General features: G+C 22.8%; 3 protein-coding genes across 3 annotated transcripts; 1 reads left to right on the top strand and 2 right to left on the bottom strand.

The window, feature by feature from the left end:
* Positions 1 to 3291: 3291 nt before the first annotated feature.
* Positions 3292 to 5667, bottom strand: LOC128954352 (chymotrypsin-like elastase family member 2A). Its single transcript, XM_054299926.1, has 4 exons — positions 5646 to 5667; positions 5344 to 5543; positions 3671 to 3961; positions 3292 to 3504 (listed from the first exon to the last, which is right to left on the bottom strand). The coding sequence occupies exons 1-4, from the start codon at positions 5665 to 5667 to the stop codon at positions 3292 to 3294; spliced, it is 726 nt and encodes a 241-aa protein (XP_054155901.1).
* Positions 5668 to 9425: 3758 nt separating this feature from the next.
* LOC128954351 (U21-ctenitoxin-Pn1a-like) lies at positions 9426 to 11205 on the bottom strand. The gene is made up of 5 exons (XM_054299925.1): positions 11007 to 11205; positions 10787 to 10849; positions 10192 to 10630; positions 9535 to 9676; positions 9426 to 9451 (listed from the first exon to the last, which is right to left on the bottom strand). The coding sequence occupies exons 1-5, from the start codon at positions 11141 to 11143 to the stop codon at positions 9426 to 9428; spliced, it is 807 nt and encodes a 268-aa protein (XP_054155900.1). The 5' UTR covers positions 11144 to 11205.
* A 6630-nt stretch (positions 11206 to 17835) lies between these two features.
* LOC128954349 (ovochymase-like) lies at positions 17836 to 20556 on the top strand. The gene is made up of 6 exons (XM_054299924.1): positions 17836 to 17872; positions 18803 to 19052; positions 19146 to 19208; positions 19410 to 19521; positions 19946 to 20236; positions 20341 to 20556. Exons 1-6 carry the CDS (start codon positions 17836 to 17838, stop codon positions 20554 to 20556), a joined length of 969 nt encoding a protein of 322 aa, XP_054155899.1.
* The last annotated feature ends 895 nt before the right edge of the window (positions 20557 to 21451 follow it).

The raw sequence follows: 21451 nt of genomic DNA, 5'->3' as shown, positions 1-21451 counted from the left end.
TATTAAATTAATTTAAATATTAATAATTACTGTATTATTATTATTATAATTATATATATATATATTTATATATCAGTCTTATTAAAAATATTTTTATATATAATTATTTATTTATTGTTTGAATTTAAATGATAAATAAGTACCGATCGGACAATAATTGTGCGGACAGTTCAGGATAGGAATGATAAGAGTCATACATACGGAGTAAACCAATGGTTCATACATTACAACTATACGGATCATCTCAAACCGGTATATATATTATATATTTAAACATTTAAATTTAAAATTATATACATTTAAACACAGTGTACTATACATAATATAATATAGTAAAACTATATAATATTTACTTAACTGTTTACAGGTTTATATTATATTGATATTTACAGTAAATTCAAATAAACCCAATACTATAGAAATAATTTATATGAATGTAATACATAATTAATTATTATTATTAAAACTGTCTAAACTGTAGATATATTAATTTATAAATAAATTTTAGTTTCTCAATATAAATTACAGTATTAAACATTTTGTTTAACATACAGTATTTAAAATTAGTTAAAGTTAGTTAGGTATTTATTGATTTTTAATTAATAAAAATGTTAACTAAAAAATCTTATTGTATTTTATATAATTTAATTCAAACATTATTAATATTTATAGTTAGCATAATATATACAATAACTAATTTAATATATTATAATTATATGTAAATAACTTTTACATTAAAAATATTTCAATTGATTCATTGTATTGATAGTATGGCTGAACTGTGTGTCCATTGAAGGCATTTAAAATTAGGATATATAATTATCTAACATATAGTTAGGAGTTGTAGGAAATTTTATTTTTTTTTAAATATAAATTTTTATTTTAAAAAACAATTTTTTAAAAATATATACAAAATCTAATGACATTTAGTATGTAGTGTATAGTATTTAAAAAAAAAATATTTAACAAATCAAAACATAAAATTGAATAATCAGTAAAATATTTCCCATTGTTTACTATTAGTATTTTAATATCAAATTATTTTTTATCCATTAGTATACTATATATATTAATAAACTAAATTTATTTATCCATAACAATACATATTACATAATATATTATATAACTAATGACTAAATTAATAGTTTAGTTTTCATTTTAAGAAAATATGAGACATTTTTAAAATTTAAAAATTATAAACAAGTTATAAATATTATATTGATTTTTTAAAATAATAATTATCAATATAATTTAAATGTATATTTTATAAACACATTTTACTGTATAGATATATATTAAATAATAGCTTTAATGTTTAAAAAATTATGTTTGTGTAATATATTTGCATTATTTTTATTTTTTTAAATATATATATAAAAATACAGTATTTGATACATATATTGATTAATTATAAAAATATTTCCCTGTTTACTATTTTACAATAATATCTTAATATCAAATGTTCAGCAGTTAGTATTATAATGTATATTAATTAACTATAAATATTTATAACACAATAACATTGTACAGTATATAACATAATTGAATTAATAGTTTATAATTAGAAAAATATGAGACATTTGTTAACCAAACAAAATTATAAACAATTATAAGTTTAGATTTTCAAAAAATTCAATCAATAGTTTAAATATAAATAAAAATATGTTATTATATAACAATTTCTACAACAAAAACAACAATTATTAACAATACATAACTATAAAATGTATAATCAATTTACAGTATATTTAAAACAGTTAATAATAACTTAAGTACTTAAAGTTAGTATTGTTTTTATTTTTTGATGATACAGTAAATTAAATACATTTATGTAATATTTAATTTATAGCTAACTTTAATTTAATATTTAGTAGTTTTTATTTTAAAAATTGTTTTTTTTATTAAATATTATTAAAATTTCTATATATTTATATATTAATTTTGGTATGTGTTTATGTTAAAAAAATTTTATACAATACAATAATTTTTTAATTATTTAATATTATTTTTTTTAATAAATATTAGTTACTGTGACAAAAATACTTAATATATATACAGTTTTATCACATCAACTTTTAGTCGTATAATTTAACACAAAAAAACATAACAACTGTGGGTAAAAAAATATAATTTCATAAATTATAATATTTTTTTTTAAAAAAACAAACATTTTTTAGATTTCTAGAAATATGACAACTAATAACAACTACTTGAATATTACAACAACTATCAGTGAAAGTACAGAAACTGATTGTAAGAAAATATTTATTGAATAACATGTAATCAATTAATTAATTAATTAATTTTTATCTAATTTATTGATTTTTACAGATCCTTATAATGTCAATATCAATGTCATTACACTTGTCTTATGCATAGTAATGGCATTAATGTTAATATCGGCGATAGTTGTCATCATTTATCGCAAACAAACAGTAATGACTGGACGGACTACTAATCAAATTATGGACAACACTTACGAACAAACTATTGGTTATAGAAATGATCAGACATTTGATGACAACATTGACGACAACAACAGGTGTGGACCAAACACTATGATTGAACTTCAGATACGACAACAACAACAGCATATGATTGATGGATAAATCAATCAATATATGACTAAAAAATGTTTGACTTATCATATTTTATTACTATATATAATAAATATTATATATATGATTATACAGTATATAAAATATACACTATATATATATATATACTGTTATAAATTTTTATATATTATATATTTTATAATTAGCTAAATGTCTGCTAATATTAAATTTTGTAAAAAATATATATTTCTTAATTTTTTATTAGATATGTCGACATTTTTCATACACTTTTTTAATGTTTGTTTTTTTCTAATTAATCTATAATCATAAATTTATAAATATTTAATTTAATATTATAAATGTTATATTTTTTTTAAAAAATTCAAATTAATAATTAATCAAAAACAACAACAAATGCCAAACAATTTATTAATAATTTTTGCACTTTTTAGAAATATTATAAATTTAAAAAAATGTTTTTATTAATGGAATAAATTAAATAGGTTTTATTTTTAAAAAAAAATAAAATTTTGTTATTAATTACGATTTATTTAATGTGTAATTTATAAATAAATTTTAGTTATTCAAAATAAATTACAGTATTAAACATTATGTTTAACATACAGTATTTAAAATTAGTAAAAGTTAGTTAAAGTTAGTTAAAGTTAGTTAAAGTTAGTTAAAGTTAGTTAAAGTTAGTTAAAGTTAGTTAAAGTTAGTTAAAGTTAGTTAGTTAGGCATTGTTTAAAACAGTATCAACAATCCAATCAATAAATTTTGATACTCTTAGAAAAACCATTGCACTATCGGGATCGGGATTATGACAATAGCCGACCGGTGGTTTACCAGATGCACCGCCAATCACACCGATAAGTACGGCCCGATTCTGACCATCACTACTATCACTACTTAAAACATTTTGAACCAATGGTCCGCCAGAATCGCCCTAATTATTGTAATTATTATTAAATATATATAATAAATAATAAAATATAAGAGAAAAATGTTTGTTATAATATATATATACAGTATATATACTGATATTCTGATATATATATATATACTGTATATACTATACTATATATATATACTATATATATATGTATATATACCATGCAAGTAGCCATTCCTCCATTAGTCGGATATCTAAAGGCTCTGATCCGAGCGCCAAATATATCTGTGATATTGCCAAATGTTTTCATTAACTTTAACCAACCCGTTCTCAACGGTCCCGGATTACTGACTCCCCGATCAATATAACCAAAACCAGCCACCAGTGCCAACTCGTCATCGATGTTAACAATGTTTATCTCAGGCAAACAAATACCGTTTACCGTATAATACCCGGCCGTACGTGTGATAGGGATATGTGAATTCAATTTCAGTAATGCAATATCAAAATACTGTTAATAAATTTTTAATACATTAACAAAAATAAAATTTCCTACAATTCTAACTATATGTTAGATAATTATATGTCCTAATGTTTAATATATCTACAGTATAGACAGATTTAATAATAAAATTCATATAAATTATTTATGATAATATTGGGTTGCACACACACACACACACACACACACACACACACACACACACACACACACACACACACACACACACACACACACACACACACACACACACACACACACACACACACACACACACACACACACACACACACACACACACACACACACACACACACACACACACACACACACACACACACACACACACACACACACACACACACACACACACACACACACACACACACACACACACACACACACACACACACACACACACACACACACACACACACACACACACACACACACACACACACACACACACACACACACACACACACACACACACACACACACACACACACACACACACACACACACACACACACACACACACACACACACACACACACACACACACACACACACACACACACACACACACACACACACACACACACACACACACACACACACACACACACACACACACACACACACACACACACACACACACACACACACACACACACACACACACACACACACACACACACACACACACACACACACACACACACACACACACACACACACACACACACACACACACACACACACACACTGTAGATAAATATATATATACCGGTTTGATTTTATCCGTAAAGTTGTAATGTATGAACCATTGGTTTACACCGTATGTATGACTCTTATCATTACTATCCTGAACTATCCGCACAGTTATTGTCCGATCGGTACTTAATTTATCATTAAAATACAAACAATAAATATATAATTATATATAAAAATATTTTCAATATGATTGATGCAATTTTTAAAGAAAAATTAATTAATTTACATATTATTATTACATCTAAATAATAATAATAAATAAATAAATAAATAAACATATGATATTTAACTAATAAGTTAAATCTATATTTAATAAGTTAAAAATTAGTTTCTATATACATAACAAAATAATAATAATACAATAATTATTAATATCTAATTAAATAATATCATACTATATACAATGTGCTGCTGTTACAATCCAATTGGTGTTTAGTATAACTCCAGTACAATATGACCTATAAAATATTTCAACACAAATATTAAATATAAAATATTTAAGTATAGTTTGTTTTTATAAAATAATTTATAAATTTTAATACAAAAATAAAATAAACTGTAAACCATGCTAATGGAATAAAGCCTAGAAAATAATATGTAGAATCTATATATACAATCCATGGCCACTCTCCCGGTTGAGCTAACCGTCCGTTTTGTACACTTGTAGTCACATTTGATGACCACTTGAAACAGTTTTTTGTAGTCAACAGTGACTGCCGTCCGATACCACACGTGTCGAGCGTTACGTTCGGATAGTGTTTGATCTGTGAGTGAATGCAAACACTGAACGACACCAATACTGATGACAACAATACTATTAATCAAAATAATTATATTAAATATATTTAATTTAAATAATAGATATGTTTTCAAAATTATTACTTTAACTTAAAGTTAAGTAAATAAATATACAAACATAATGTTAACATTTCATTCATTTTGTGTGATTTCAGTGATTTGATAACAATTATTATTTCTAAAAAAATATTTGTTTTTTTGTAATGTTTTTTTTATAAAATATTAATAACTTATTATAATATTAGATAAAATTAACTGAATATTAATTTTTCTTAAACATTAAATATTAAATTTCTATTAAATCTTATGATTTTTTATAGTATATTAATTTAAAAAATATAATAAAATTTTAAATATCAATTTTTTTTATATAAACTATTAAATGTTAATTTTAAAAATATTATTCTATTTTTTTGCAAATTATTTGATTATAAATAGATAATACTTTTAATTAGTTAACTAAGCGTAATGTAACTTAATATTTAATATACAGTATTAATATATAATATTAATATATGTTTTTTTGTAATAGTATATCACTTTTTTGAATAATAGTGTTTTGATACAAAATTTTACCTAAAAAAACTGAAAAGTATTTTATATAATTTTTATTGAAAAGTTTTATTAATATGTAAGTTAGCATAATATATATATATATATATATATACAATTACTTAGTTTTTACGTTTTAATTAATTAAAAATAATTTATACATTAAAAAAATATTACAATTGAATTATATATAGTTTTGATAGTGTGGCTGAACTTTGTGCCTATTGATGGCATACATTCATCCATCAAATACTATCCCCAATATATAACAATCATTGACTGTGGTATCGGTCCGGGAGTCAAACATTATGAACGACCAGTGCTTTAGATTTTATACGATTTATGATATGACCCGAAATATACAGTACAGACATTACCGACGGATAGATGCCTTTCATAGTATTCATACACTCAAAGATCAGACATAAATCAAAACATGAGTAATAATATAATATGTAAAAAATTAAACCCTCATAGAAACTAAACTAAAAATGATAAAATAATATTAAAAATTGAATTATATAAAAATAATAATATTAATTTACCAGTTAACATTTTATTAATTGTATTTTATTAGAGTAGCAAATATTATTGAAATGAGATTATTAATACAGACTATTGATTATTGAAATCTATTTTTATTTTTAATTATGTTGTTATTATTAACAGTAATTACAGTTATGTTAAACAAATTAGTTATATATATATATGTTTAATTATAAGACATAATACAACAAATTGATAAAATAAATAGTAATAGTAAATTAAAATAATAGCACAGGTAGGTAAAAAGCAAAAAAAAAAATACATATACAGTATGTATGATATATAACCACAAGTGGAAATAACTGTTGGGCCAACCACTAGGCTATTAGTATTAATTAATAATTAAATTGCTTTTCACAATAAAAAAAAGACACGTAATTGATAAAAAAAATAATTATTATTTTAATACAAACTTAATACTAAAGTTATAATATTATTATATAAAAAGTAATAAATTTAGTTTAATAGACAATAAATTTATTTTATTGTTTTTTTGTGTTAATTATTATATATTTACATTTTGTATATTATAACGCTATTTTTATTTATTTTAATATTATTACATTAAATATATTTTATATTTTTAGATAATAAAATTCTTTAAAGTGAAATAATATAATATAATAGAACAAAAATATTATTATATATAAAATTAAATGATTTATAAAATTATTTGAAAATAAAAAATAGTATAAAATTTTATTTAATTATTAGATATATATATATTTTGTATTTATTTTATGTATAATTAATTTACTGTAAAAATACTAACTAAAACTTTTTTATTGTGTATAGATATTAGAATATTAATGTATTACTTTTGATATAATTTTCTGTAAAATTTCTAGTAAAACATTCAAACTAAGGTTAAACAAATAATGATTGCTATGCAAATTTACTTAAAAATATTTGTACGTAAATTTTCTATTGTTTTTATAACGTTTGTTAAGTTTACACATACAAAAAGGTATATAAACAGCATATAAATTGCAAACTTTTTAATTATTCAAACAAATATATTAATATTTTACTAAAAATTTTCTTATTAACTTTTCTATATACAGTAGTTTTTTTAAAATAATAATTTTATACTAATTTTTTTTTATAAATAACATTGTATACACTATACAGTATACAGATATGTTATTTCCAAATGTTTTCAAACTGTTTTGTCTAACAGTTACTGTTATTATCACTACAAATGTTATGATAATAGATACAAACGATCGCATGATTTATGACCGGAATCGTAAACCTACCGATCATTATTACGATACACTATACGATTGCCATATCGATGATGTCTTCTATGTAGTAAAAAATCCAATAAAAAATATTCATATAGGTCTAGGAGCCGATGCGTTAGGCATACCCGAAAACAAGCGCTCGTATTGCAAATTTGACAAAACTAACCAAAAGATTTTATTTAGAAAAGTCACAAATTCTGATTATAGGGAACTTGAATACAATTCAAATAACAAATTTAAAGCTGAATTGATTAATATAATTGATATTCCATATATTGTCAAAAATATGGTAACAATAGGTAATTACTTTTAATTAAACTTATTTTATTTAATATATATATATATATATATATATATATATATATATATAGCCATAAACCAAATATATATATATTCATTGTTTATTTAGAATTTACTGCCACACCTATTGATTGGATGGGCAATGGAAACGCTATGGCTATCAAAAATTTCAAGTTTACCAAAACTCTAGAGGTATTCTGTATTTAAAAAATTTATTATTTTTTTTAAAAAATATCTAATGTATAATTTTTATTTTAATGTCACATAAATACTAGGATGTCAAACAAAGTAGCACCAAAGTCATTGAAAAACTAGATACCGTTACTTTTGCTAACGGTGCCGATACTAACATTGTACGGAAATATGAAAAACAGTTCAAAAAGACTTATACATCGGAATTGTCTGTCAAAGACATTTGGCAGACAACGGAAAAAACTGTATACGATTTCAACATTGATTTTGGCACCGAAATGACCGCTAGTATACCTATAGATGCTATCAAATTGATGTTCACAAGAAAACTTAACGTCAAGTTTGGTATTAAATATGTCAAAGAGGTCATACATGGCGGCGAAAAAGTGGTCACAAATGGCAACACAAACGAAGAAACCATTGCCTACAAACAGGAACTTACTGTCAAACCCTATCGTACTGTTTGGTTGAAGGCATACCTTGAATACTATAAGGATCTTCTCATACCTTTTACCGCAGATTTGGAAATACTAGCCGTTGTTTGGGATAAGTCCGGTCCGATACGGGTGTCGTTCAGCGAAATAGAGAAGACTTTGTGGCCGCAAGAATGCGATGGAAATGTATGTTTGGACAGTAAGTTGAAAGAGGAAAGAGGAGACAAACTGGTAATTGCCATCAAAGGAGTCTACAAGACATCCACCGATTTTATATCATTTATGAATATTACCGAAGAGCTGGACAAAGACAAACATGTAATCAGTGGTACGTTTGTCTTAAATCATGGTTATTATCAATACTATTATATTTATCTTATTTTTATTTATGCTATCATTTTGTAAGGCTATTAATATTATAATTTATATAATATACTACATGATTATTGTCTAATAATAATAGTTTTTAAATAGTTAAATATAGAAAAAATAACATTAGTTTACTAACTATGATATATAGTATAAATGTAATTATAATTATATAATTTTTATAGTTTATATTATATAAATTATATATAATACTTATTTAGATTTTTGTTTCTAATTAAACATAATATTAATAATTATTTATAAATAACTATCTAAATGTATAGCTAATTGAATTAATAAAATGCAATATAAATTTTTCAATTATTTGTTGTAATATTAATTATCCAATTAATATTGTTTGAAATACGAGTATATCTACTGTAGACACCGGGCGATGATAACGAGTCCAAACACATGCTGTCACTGTCGGTGCCATAATAGCCCTTAAATATACCGATTAGTACAGCCCGTCCTTTCACATATTGGACCAGTGGTCCGCCTGAATCGCCCTGGGTAAATATTATAAAAATGTTTATGTGTATGTGTATATGTATGTGTATGTGTATGTGTATGTGTATGTGTATGTGTATGTGTATGTGTATGTGTATGTGTATGTGTATGTGTATCTGTATGTGTATGTGTATGTGTATGTGTATGTGTATGTGTATGTGTATGTGTATGTGTATGTGTATGTGTATGTGTATGTGTATGTGTATGTGTATGTGTATGTGTATGTGTATGTGTATGTGTATGTGTATGTGTATGTGTATGTGTATGTGTATGTGTATGTGTATGTGTATGTGTATGTGTATGTGTATGTGTATGTGTATGTGTATGTGTATGTGTATGTGTATGTGTATGTGTATGTGTATGTGTATGTGTATGTGTATGTGTATGTGTATGTGTATGTGTATGTGTGTGTATGTGTATGTGTATGTGTATGTGTATGTGTATGTGTATGTGTATGTCTATGTGTGTGTCTATGTGTGTGTCTATGTGTGTGTCTATGTGTGACAATACTAACTGCACAGCCTATCGACGAATTAATTGCTTTATTATCAGTAATAATAAGATTTTCGTTGTCGTCGTTCACAAACTCGTCGTGCTTTTTGATGACAGTCCAACCCATTCGCGGCCAACTCTTCAACATCTCGTTCGGACCGATAGATCCATAGCCACCGATAACTGCCAGCTCTCTGCTGTCGTGTCGGATGCCTTCCGGTGGCAAACAAACCGCATTCAACTTACGATAGCCGACTACACCATTGCTACTATCGGACATCAGTAGGTGTAACGGTTTGTATAGTTTAATAAGTCCTAAATCATGTGAAATGCTATATTCAAACTGATAGTCTGGATGGACAAACGCCAGGAGCGATCGGCTATATTTGTCGGGCAAATGGGACACATCGTGAACACCGGGATAGACACGTATCTCATCGTAATAGCCTTGAGATTGTTTGCTTGTATTTATAATTATATTATATATTTATAAATATTAATATTAGTTATTTTAAAGTATAAAATACAATAAATTCAAACAATTATAATACTAATTAATAGTATTAAAACTATTATGACTTTAATAATTATTGTTTTTTTGTTGATACAATACATACTAAATACAATGGCCAGCGGTCAGTATCCACCAATTGTTTAATATAGTGCCCGAACAATAAAAACTTAAATTTAAGATTAAAATAAAAATTATATTTATATATTAATGTAAAGATATAGAATATTTATAAATATATACAGTATTTTAATTAAAAGTTAACATTTAACTGTTTTTTTTAAATAATAATAATTAATTAATTAATATAAAATATATTTTTATACTTTAGTTTTGGTTTATTTCTGAGCTTTGAGTGTATGAATGCTATGAACGGCATCTCTCCGTCGGTAATATTGCGTCCGTACTGTATATTTCGGGTCATATCATAACTCGTATAAAATCTAAAGCACTGGTCGTTCATAATGTTTGACTCCCGACCGATACCACAGTCAATGAGTGTTACATTGGGATAGTATTTGATGGATGAATGTATGCCATCAATAGGCAAACAGTTTAGACATACTATCAATACTATGAATCAATTGAAATATTTTTAATGTAAAACTTATTTATAATTAATTATAATATAGAAACTTAGTTATTGTATATATTATGCTAACTTACATATTAATAATGTTTGAATTAAATTATATAAAATACTATAATATTTTTCAGTCAACATTTTATTAATTAACAATCAATTAAATTTTAATCAAAATGTAAAAAATTGTATTAAAACACTATTAGTTAAAAAAAAATAATATACTATTAATATTAATAATTTATTAAATATTAAGCTAACTCTTTGTTAAATAATTAAAAATAATACAAAAAAAATAGACTAATATTTATTATTTAATAGTTTATATAAAAAATTTGATATTTAAAAATGTACTGTATTTTGTAAATTAATATACTATAAAAATCATAAGATTTAATAGAAATTTAATATTTTTATTTAAATATAAAAATGTATTTGATATATAATGTTTAATTAAAAATTAATATTCAGTTAATTTTATCTCAAATTATTATAAATTATTAATACTTTATATAAAAAACATTACAAAAAACCAAAAATATTTTATTATATATAATAGTAGTTATCAAATCAATGAAAAGACAAAATGCATAAAATGTTATGTTTGTATATTTATTTATTTAAAATTAAGTTAAAATAATTATTTTTATAACATTTTTATTATTTAAATTAAATAAATTCATAATTATTTTGATTAATAGTATTGTTTAGTATCAATTAGATTTTAATTAAAAATTTTTTTATGTAAAATTGTAAAAAATTGTATTAAAACACTATTATTCAAAAAATAATATACTATTGATAAAAAACTATATAGTATTATATTATAATATAGTGAATATAAAGTTACATTACTTTTAGTTTACTAATTAAAATATTATTTATTTATAATAAAATAATTTGCACTAAATAATATTTTTTATATTAACATTTAATAGATTATATAAAAAACATTTGATATTTAAAATTGTATTGTATTTTTTAAATTAATATACTATAAAAAATCATAAGATTTAATAGAAATTTAATATTTAATGTTTAAGAAAAATTAATATTCAGTTAATTTTATCTCAGATTATAATAAGTTATTAATATTTTATAAAAAAATCATTACAAAAAACGAAAATATTTTTTTAGAAATAATAATTATTATCAAATCAATGATATCATAAAATGCATGAAATGTTAACATTATGTTTGTATATTTATTTACTTAAATTTAAATTAAAACAAAGATTATTTTGAAAACATTTTTATTATTTAAATTAAATATATTTAATATAATTATTTTGATTAATAGTATTGTTGTCATCAGTATTGGTGTCGTTCAGTGTTTGCATTCACTCACAGATCAAACACTATCCGAACGTAACGCTCGACACGTGTGGTATCGGACGGCAGTCACTGTTGACTACAAAAAACTGTTTCAAGTGGTCATCAAATGTGACTACAAGTGTACAAAACGGACGGTTAGCTCAACCGGGAGAGTGGCCATGGATTGTATATATAGATTCTACATATTATTTTCTAGGCTTTATACCATTAGTATGGTTTACAGTTTATTTTATTTTTTATTAAAATTTATTAATTATATTTTAGAAAAAACAAACAATACTTTATATATTTTATATTTAATATTTGTATTGAAATATTTTATAGGGTATATTGTACTGGAGTTATACTAAACACCAATTGGATTATAACAGCTGCACATTGTATACTGTATGATATTAAATTATCTTAAATATTAATAATTACTGTATTATTATTATTATTATATATATATATATATATATATATATATATATATATATATATATATATATATATCAAATATATATCAGTCTTATTGAAAATAATTTATATATATAATTATTTATTAATTGTTTGAATTTTAATGATAAATAAGTACCGATCGGACAATAATTGTGCGGACAGTTCAGGATAGGAATGATAAGAGTCATACATACGGAGTAAATCAATGGTTCATACATTACAACTATACGGATCATCTCAAACCGGTATATATAGTATATATATATATATATATATAAGTATGTGTACTATACATAATATATTACAGTAAAACTATAATAATATTTACAGTATATTAAAATAAACCCAATACTATAGAAATTATTTATACGAATATAATACATAATTAATTTTGTTTTTATTATTAAAACTGTCTAAACTGTAGATATATTAAACATTAGGACATATAATTATCTAACATATAATGTAATTAGTATTGTAGGAAATTTTTTATTATATTTCTAATTAATTAATTATTTAATCAGTATTTGGATATTGCATTACTGAAATTGGATTCAAATATTCCTATCACACATACGGCCGGGTATTATACGGTAAACGGTATTTGTTTGCCTGAGATAAACATTGTTAACATCGATAACGAGTTGGCACTGTTTGCCGGTTTTGGTTACATTGATCGGGGAGTCAGTAATCCGGGACCGTTGAGGACGGGTTGGTTAAAGTTAATGAAAACATTTAGCAATATTACAGATATATGGGGGGCTCGGATCAGAGCCTTTAGATATCCGACTAATGGAGGAATGGCTATTTGCAAGGCATAAATAATTTATAGCAAACTTTTTAGTTAATCTCTATTTTATTTAATATATTATTTGTTAATAATTATTATTTTTTTTAAACTATAACAATAATTAGGGCGATTCTGGCGGACCATTGATTCAAAATGTTTTAAGTAGTGATAGTATCGATGGTCAGAATCGGGCCGTACTTATCGGTGTGATTGGCGGTGCAGCTGTTAAACCACCAGTCGGTTATTGTCTTAATCCCGATCCCGATACTGAAATGGTTTTTTCAAGAGTATCAAAATTTATTGATTGGATTGTTGATACTGTTTTAAACAATACCTAATTTTTAACTAACTTTAAACTGATATCTAACTAATTTTAAATGCCATCAATTGGCGAACACAGTTCCGCCATACTATCAATACAATGAATCAATTGAAATATTTTTAATCTAAAAGTTATTTACATATAATTATAATATATTAAAGTAGTTATTGTATATACAGGCTGGCTCATCAGGAGTTATTTTCAAAATACACCACTTATTTCAAAAACTACTAATTATATTTTATTTTAACAAAAAATATTATAAAATATGATAAATGGGATTACATATTTTTATAAAAAAAATTTTTAAAATGGCCGCCTTTAATTGCAATTAAATGGCAAAGTCAGGTGTAAAAAGTCGAAATTGTCCTTATTTATTATATTTTGACTATCACGCGACCGCTACATCCAGAACCTGTCGCCATATGATGTGCTATTAGTGACAAAGAAATAATTGGGCCTATATTTTTAAGAGAAATTTGTGATATCAGAGATCTACAGGACTTAAATCATTGTGCAGGACATAAGGTCTGCTGAAGATAAAAAGATTGCTTGATTGTTACTGGTTTAAACAAGATGGTTCACGACCTTACAGAACACAAGATATCTTTGAACAACTTAGAGAGTGTTTTGGTGATCGGATTATAGGTTTGGATGCGCCCAAGAAGACTGGCGGCGGAAATGATTTTACCTCCATATTTACCCGATTTCAACACGTGTGATTATTTTTTTTGGGTTTATTTTAAGATATGGTTTACATATCCAACCCTCAATCTATTGAAGAATTCACAAAAATGATTGAAAGTGAGATACGGGCCATACAGCAATATATGAAAGTACGGGTAACATCCAATTTTGTACACCCAACTTTGCCATTTAATTGCAATTAATGGCGGCCATTTTGAAAATTTATCTAATTAAAATATGTAATCCCATTTATCATATTTTATAATATTTTTTGTTAAAATAAAATATAATTAGTAGTTTTTGAAATAAGTGGTGTATTTTGAAAATAACTCTTGATGAGCCACCGTGTATTATGCTAACTATAAATATTAATAATGTTTGAATTAAATTATATAAAATACAATAAGATTTTTTTCAATTAACATTTTTATTAATTAACAATCAATAAATGCCTAACTAACTTTAACTAACTTTAAATAATTTTAAATACTGTATGTTAAACAAAATGTTTAATACTGTAATTTATTTTGAAAAACTAAAATTTATTTATAAATTACACATTAAATACAATTGTATTTAATAAAAAAATTATTTAATTTATGTGTTTAATAAAAACATTTTTTTTAAATTTATAATATTTATAAAAATTATTATTAAATTGTTTGGTAATTTTATGTTGTTGTTGTTGTTGTTTTTGATTAATTATTAATTTTAATAATATGTAAAGTAAACTGTATTATATAAAATTTTATTATATCAATGAATTATTTGTATAGAAATTTTTAAAAGTTATTTAAAAATATATAAGATTTATAATATTAAATTGAATATTTATAAATTGTATGATTGATTCATTAGAATAAAAACAAACATAAAAAAGTGTTTATGAAAAATGTCTACATATCTTATAAACAAAAAAAATGTATTTTATTTTTTTCAAAACTTAATATTAGCAAACATTTAACTAATTATAATGTATATAATATATAGTATTTATATACAGTATATATTATACTGTATATATTATATAACTTCTATACTGTAAAATCAAATCCCTAACAATAATCATATATAAAATATTTATTATATAATAAGTCAAACATTTTTTAGTTGCATATTAATTGATTCAATATCTGTCAATCATATGTTGTTGTTGTTGTTGTTGTTGTTGTCGTATCTGAAGTTCAATCATAGTGTTTGGTCCACACCTGATGTTGTCGTCATTGAAGTCATCAAATGTCTCATCATTTCTATCGCCAATAGTTTGCCGGCAAGTGTTGTCCATATTTTCATTAGTATTTTGTACAGTAATTACTGTATGTTTGCGATAAATGATGACAACTATCGCCGATATTAACATTACTGCCATTAATATGCATAAGACAAATGTAATGACATTGATATCGAACATCAAAAGGATCTGTAAAAATCAATTAATTAGATTTTAAAAAATAATAATTAATTAATTGATTACAAGTTTTTCAATAAAAAATTTCTTACAATCAGTTACTGTACTTTCACTGATAGTTGTTGTAATATTCAAATTTGTCATATTTTTTGAAATCTAAAAAATGATTGATTTTTTAAAAAAAAATATTATAATTTATGACTTAAAATTTTTATAAATTTATATTTCTAATATTAAACAAACATTTAATAATTAAATAATTTAATCTATTGTAATCTATTATAAGTTTTTAAAAAATTTGTTATTTTTAATAATAAGTCATTTTTTAAAAAAAAAATTATTTTTCTGTAATTGATATTATTTTATTTTTTTTAAATTTTATATATCTCTTTTGAAAAACATATTTGAATTTTAGTTTTATATATTTTTTAAAAATACCAACGAAAAACATATTTTACAAACATATATATATATATATATATATTAGGTATTATTTAGTAATTAATATACAATCAGTAAAATACTAAACAATCTAAAAAGGTATAACAATTTTTTTTAATAATCAATTTGTTTATTGAATTAATAGTTTTTTTGTAAATTAATTTATTAGCATTTTTTCATTAAATATATATACAGTTTATATAACTATAAATACAGTATATTTTAATATACAGTAGATTTTTAAACTAATTTGATATCCAAGTGTCGATGTTAATGATGACCAACACTAACGGTAACAATGGTTTACATATCAATCAGACTACTGGTGCCTGCAATCAGCGCAGTTGGTCCACGATATGGTGGTCACTGATGTTGATGATAGTCATCAATGTCTATATGTCATGTTTGACTAATACACTGCGTCTACAGGACTGTCGTAAGGTTGGCTGTCCAGAGGGTAACAAATGTTTTTATGTTGTTAATAAAAGCGGATTTTTTTGCGGTTCAGATAAAAGAGAAGATAAGTATAATTAAAAAATAAATAAATCAATAATTTTATTATATATATTCATACATATCTGTGTGTATATATATATACATATATATATTCATTTATATATATTCATACATATCTATGTATATATATATACATATATATTCATTTATATATATTTATACATATCTGTGTGTATATATATACATATATATTCATTTATTTATATTCATACATATCTGTGTGTATATATATACATATATATTAATTTATATATATTCATACATATCTGTGTATATATATACACATATATATTCATTTATATATATTCATACATATCTGTGTATATATATACACATATATATTCATTTATATATATTCATACATATCTGTGTGTATATATACACTACATTTATATATATATACATATATATATAAATATTTATATATATATATACACATATATATAAATATATATATATATATTTATATATTTAAATAAATACACACGAATACACACACATATATATATACATATATATATATATATATATATATATATATATATATATATATATATATATAAATACACATATATATATGTATAAATATAAAATATTTTAATACAAATTGAAAAGTTTTGCATTTGAAAAAAATGTTACAAAATTTTAAAACAATTAGTCAACCACACAGTATCCTATAACACATATCATATATTAAGATCCATAAACAAAACATAGGTTCGCTTACCTGTCCCTAAAAACCTACCAGTGTTAAATAAACATTTTTTAATTTTTTTTATATAGAAATAACATTGCATTGATTAATAATTAAAAAATTAAATAACAATACATTTTTAGATTTTCATTAAATTATGGTTGTTGTGGAAAAGTATCAGTCAATAATAAAAAAAAACTATTATCTTAAAATGTTAACTTTATTATAATTGATATATATATATATATAATTTTTATGAAATTATATAATTAATTATTTTTTTCTAAAAAATTTCTGTGTTATTTTAAAATTTTACTAAAATGTATTTTATAGTATTATTGTAAAATTTTTTAATTATTAAATAAAACTGTGTATTATATTAATAATATAATATATTTTATGCTTTATTTGTAGATATAAATTGCATAAAATCTATCTGACAATTGTATTATTATATTTTATCAAAATTAATATAATGATTATAAAAAAAGGTAATAAAATATTTTTATAAAATTTGTAATTCAATACATTAATGTAAATATCTTTTATGTATTAATTATCAATTGAAGAAATTTACAACTATTTGTTAATTTTTGTTTAATATTAAAAACAATATAAATTTAAAATATTCAAGTAGTAATATTTGAAATTAAATAAATAATTATAATAATTAGAAAATCTATAAAAAAAATTTAAGTTTAAATAATAGTTTTTTTAGTGTAAAAGTATTAATAATAGAATAGGATTGAAATATACATAAATTTTAAAGGATATCATAATGAAAATTTTGCTAAACTTATGTTTGTTAATGTTTTATATGATTTTTTATAATAAAAAACTTAAATTATAAAACATTTTTATTTAAATATATAATTATTTATTTATTAATTATTTTTGATTAATAGTATTGTTGTCATCAGTATTGGTGTCGTTCAGTGTTTGCATTCACTCACAGATCAAACACTATCCGAACGTAACGCTCGACACGTGTGGTATCGGACGGCAGTCACTGTTAACTACAAAAAACTGTTTCAAGTGGTCATCAAATGTGACTACAAGTGTACAAAACGGACGGTTAGCTCAACCGGGAGAGTGGCCATGGATTGTATATATCTATTCTACATATTATTTTCTAGAGTTTATTCCGTTAGAATGGTTTGCAATTTAATATTTTATTTAATTATTTAGTAAGATAAAATAGATTAAAAAATTAAACTATTTATAAAAAACTTATTTAATATTTTATAGGGTATATTGTACTGGAGTTATACTAAACACCAATTGGATTATAACAGCAGCGCATTGTATACAGTATGCTATGCTATCAAAATAAAAACATAAATAATTAATTACTTTAATATAGCAACAAATTTAATAACTTATTAATTTATTATTGTTTAACATTATATTTGTTTAGTTTGTTTATTGATATAATTATATTTATTTAATTATTTATTAAATTAAGTTAATTATTATTAAGTAATGTATTTATATTATTTTTTTTTAATTAAGTTCCGGTCACACACTAACTGTGCGTACAGTTCAGGATAGCAATGATAAGAGTCATATATATGGTGTAAATCAATGGTTCAGACATCCATTATATACGGATAAACTCAAAGACGTATACATATATTATATATTTTTTGATTATTTTTTTATAATATAAAAATTCATATTAGTTTATATACTGGATATGAAACAAAATATATTTTTTGACATTAACGGTATAATACTTTTACTATCAATATATTTATATATATATATTGATATCTAATATATAATACCAATGTATTATAATGTTAATCTAAACTTTTTTAACTAAATAATTATATATTTTAGAAAAATACTAATTATTTAAAATAATCAAAACTAATATCTTATAGAAATAATCTATAAAATATAACAAAATTTATTTATATATTTTAAGATTTTTTTTAAATTTTATAATTATGTAATCAAATAACTGTCAATAGATATATTAAACATTACACAAATAATTTTTTGTATATATATATATATTTCTAATTAATTAATTATTTAATCAGTATTTCGATATTGCATTACTGAAATTGGATTCAAATATTCCTATCACACATACGGCCGGGTATTATACGGTAAACGGTATTTGTTTGCCGGAGAAAAACATTGTTAATATCGATGACGAGTTGGGACTGGTAGCTGGTTTTGGTTACATTGATCAGGGAGTGAGTAATCCGGGACCATTGAGGACGGGTTGGCTAAAGTTGATGAAAATATTTACCAATAGTACCGATGCCTGGGGCGCTTGGATCATAGCCTTTAGATATCCGACTAATGGAGGAACGGCTACTTGCAAGGCATATATATATATATTATAGCAAACTTTTTTTTAAATCTTTATTTTATTATATATTATTTGTTAATAAATATTATTTTTTTTTTATAAACTAACAATAATTAGGGCGATTCTGGCGGACCATTGATTCAAAATGTTTTAAGTAGCGATAGTAGTGATGGTCAGAATCGGGCCGTACTTATCGGTGTGAGCAGCAGTTTAGCTGTAAACAAACCGGTCGGTTATTGTCTAAATCCCGATCCCACTACACAAATGGTTTTTATGCGTGTATCAAAATTTATTGAATGGATTGTTGAAACTGTTTTAAGCAATACTAACTAAATTATTAATTAATTGTTTTTTTTTAATAATACATTTTTACAATTAGTTTCAATATTTTTTTGTTGTTGCTAATAATATCGATTTTTTATCACTGATAAATGATGTATTATTGAAGGTATTGTCGATATTATTTGACCATATTTTTTGAAATTAAAAAAATGTTTGTTTTTTAATACTGTTTTTTAAGCAATACTAACTAAAACTCTTTTTTATACTAAACATATGTTTAACAAAATAATATTTTGTTTTTTATTATAGAATATTATTATAATTTTATATACCGTATATATACCGTATAAATACCGTATATATACCGTATATATACCATATATATACCATATGTACTGTATATATATATATATATATATATATATATAAATTTATTATGCTATAACAAAAAATTAATTTTAAATGTATTTTAATAGTAAAATTATTATTTAAGTTTAATTTACTTTAATTTAACATCAATTGATAGCAACAAATATCTGGTATTGATTTTGTGTGTGTGTGTGTGTGTGTGTGTGTGTGGACACTACTAGTGTTTTAACCGTACTAACTTAAGTACCACCACTTCATCAGCACCTGCTGTTGCACTGGTAGTCAAAAGAAATACCAGTGCTTTACAGACTTTACGGGAAGAGCACTGGTAATGTCCTGAGACTACCAGTGCAACAGTACTGATGAAAGTATACTAAACTGTATACCGAAAAAACACTACTGGGTGTCCAACAAATTAACGGTAAAATAATTGTTGTAAATCCAAATGATATTACTGTTAATTTTAAATTAGAAATAAATTATAATGTATTTTTTATTATTTTTTTTGTAAATCTATTATAAATCAAAAATTATAGTTTTTACAAATATATATATATATATATATATATATATATAT

Source organism: Oppia nitens, unplaced genomic scaffold (assembly GCF_028296485.1).
Source record: "Oppia nitens isolate AA-2021 unplaced genomic scaffold, nextdenovo-longstitch-racon4-pilon3 scaffold26_pilon_pilon_pilon, whole genome shotgun sequence".
Classification (NCBI taxonomy): domain Eukaryota; kingdom Metazoa; phylum Arthropoda; class Arachnida; order Sarcoptiformes; family Oppiidae; genus Oppia; species Oppia nitens.
The sequence above is the reverse complement of the archived record's forward strand: the minus strand, read 5'-3'. Positions and strand labels throughout refer to the sequence as shown.

Excerpts from the sequence above, each read along its gene's own strand:
- LOC128954352 (XM_054299926.1), bottom strand. The coding sequence starts at position 5,667 with ATGAATGAAATGTTAACATTAT. Across the intron at positions 5,544-5,645 it reads GAATGAAATGTTAACATTAT|TATTGTTGTCATCAGTATTG; the intron begins GTTTGTATATTT and ends TTTGATTAATAG. Across the intron at positions 3,505-3,670 it reads GAGGAATGGCTACTTGCATG|GGCGATTCTGGCGGACCATT; the intron begins GTATATATACAT and ends TACAATAATTAG.
- LOC128954351 (XM_054299925.1), bottom strand. The coding sequence starts at position 11,143 with ATGAACGACCAGTGCTTTAGATTTTATACGAGTTATGATATGACCCGA. Across the intron at positions 10,631-10,786 it reads ACCGCTGGCCATTGTATTTA|CAAACAATCTCAAGGCTATT; the intron begins GTATGTATTGTA and ends TATAAATACAAG. Across the intron at positions 9,452-9,534 it reads TGTCTACAGTAGATATACTC|CTATACATTTAGATAGTTAT; the intron begins GTATTTCAAACA and ends TAATTCAATTAG.
- LOC128954349 (XM_054299924.1), top strand. The coding sequence starts at position 17,836 with ATGTTACAAAATTTTAAAACAATTAGTCAACCACACA. Across the intron at positions 17,873-18,802 it reads AACAATTAGTCAACCACACA|TATTGTTGTCATCAGTATTG; the intron begins GTATCCTATAAC and ends TTTGATTAATAG. Across the intron at positions 19,522-19,945 it reads ATACGGATAAACTCAAAGAC|TATTTCGATATTGCATTACT; the intron begins GTATACATATAT and ends TTATTTAATCAG.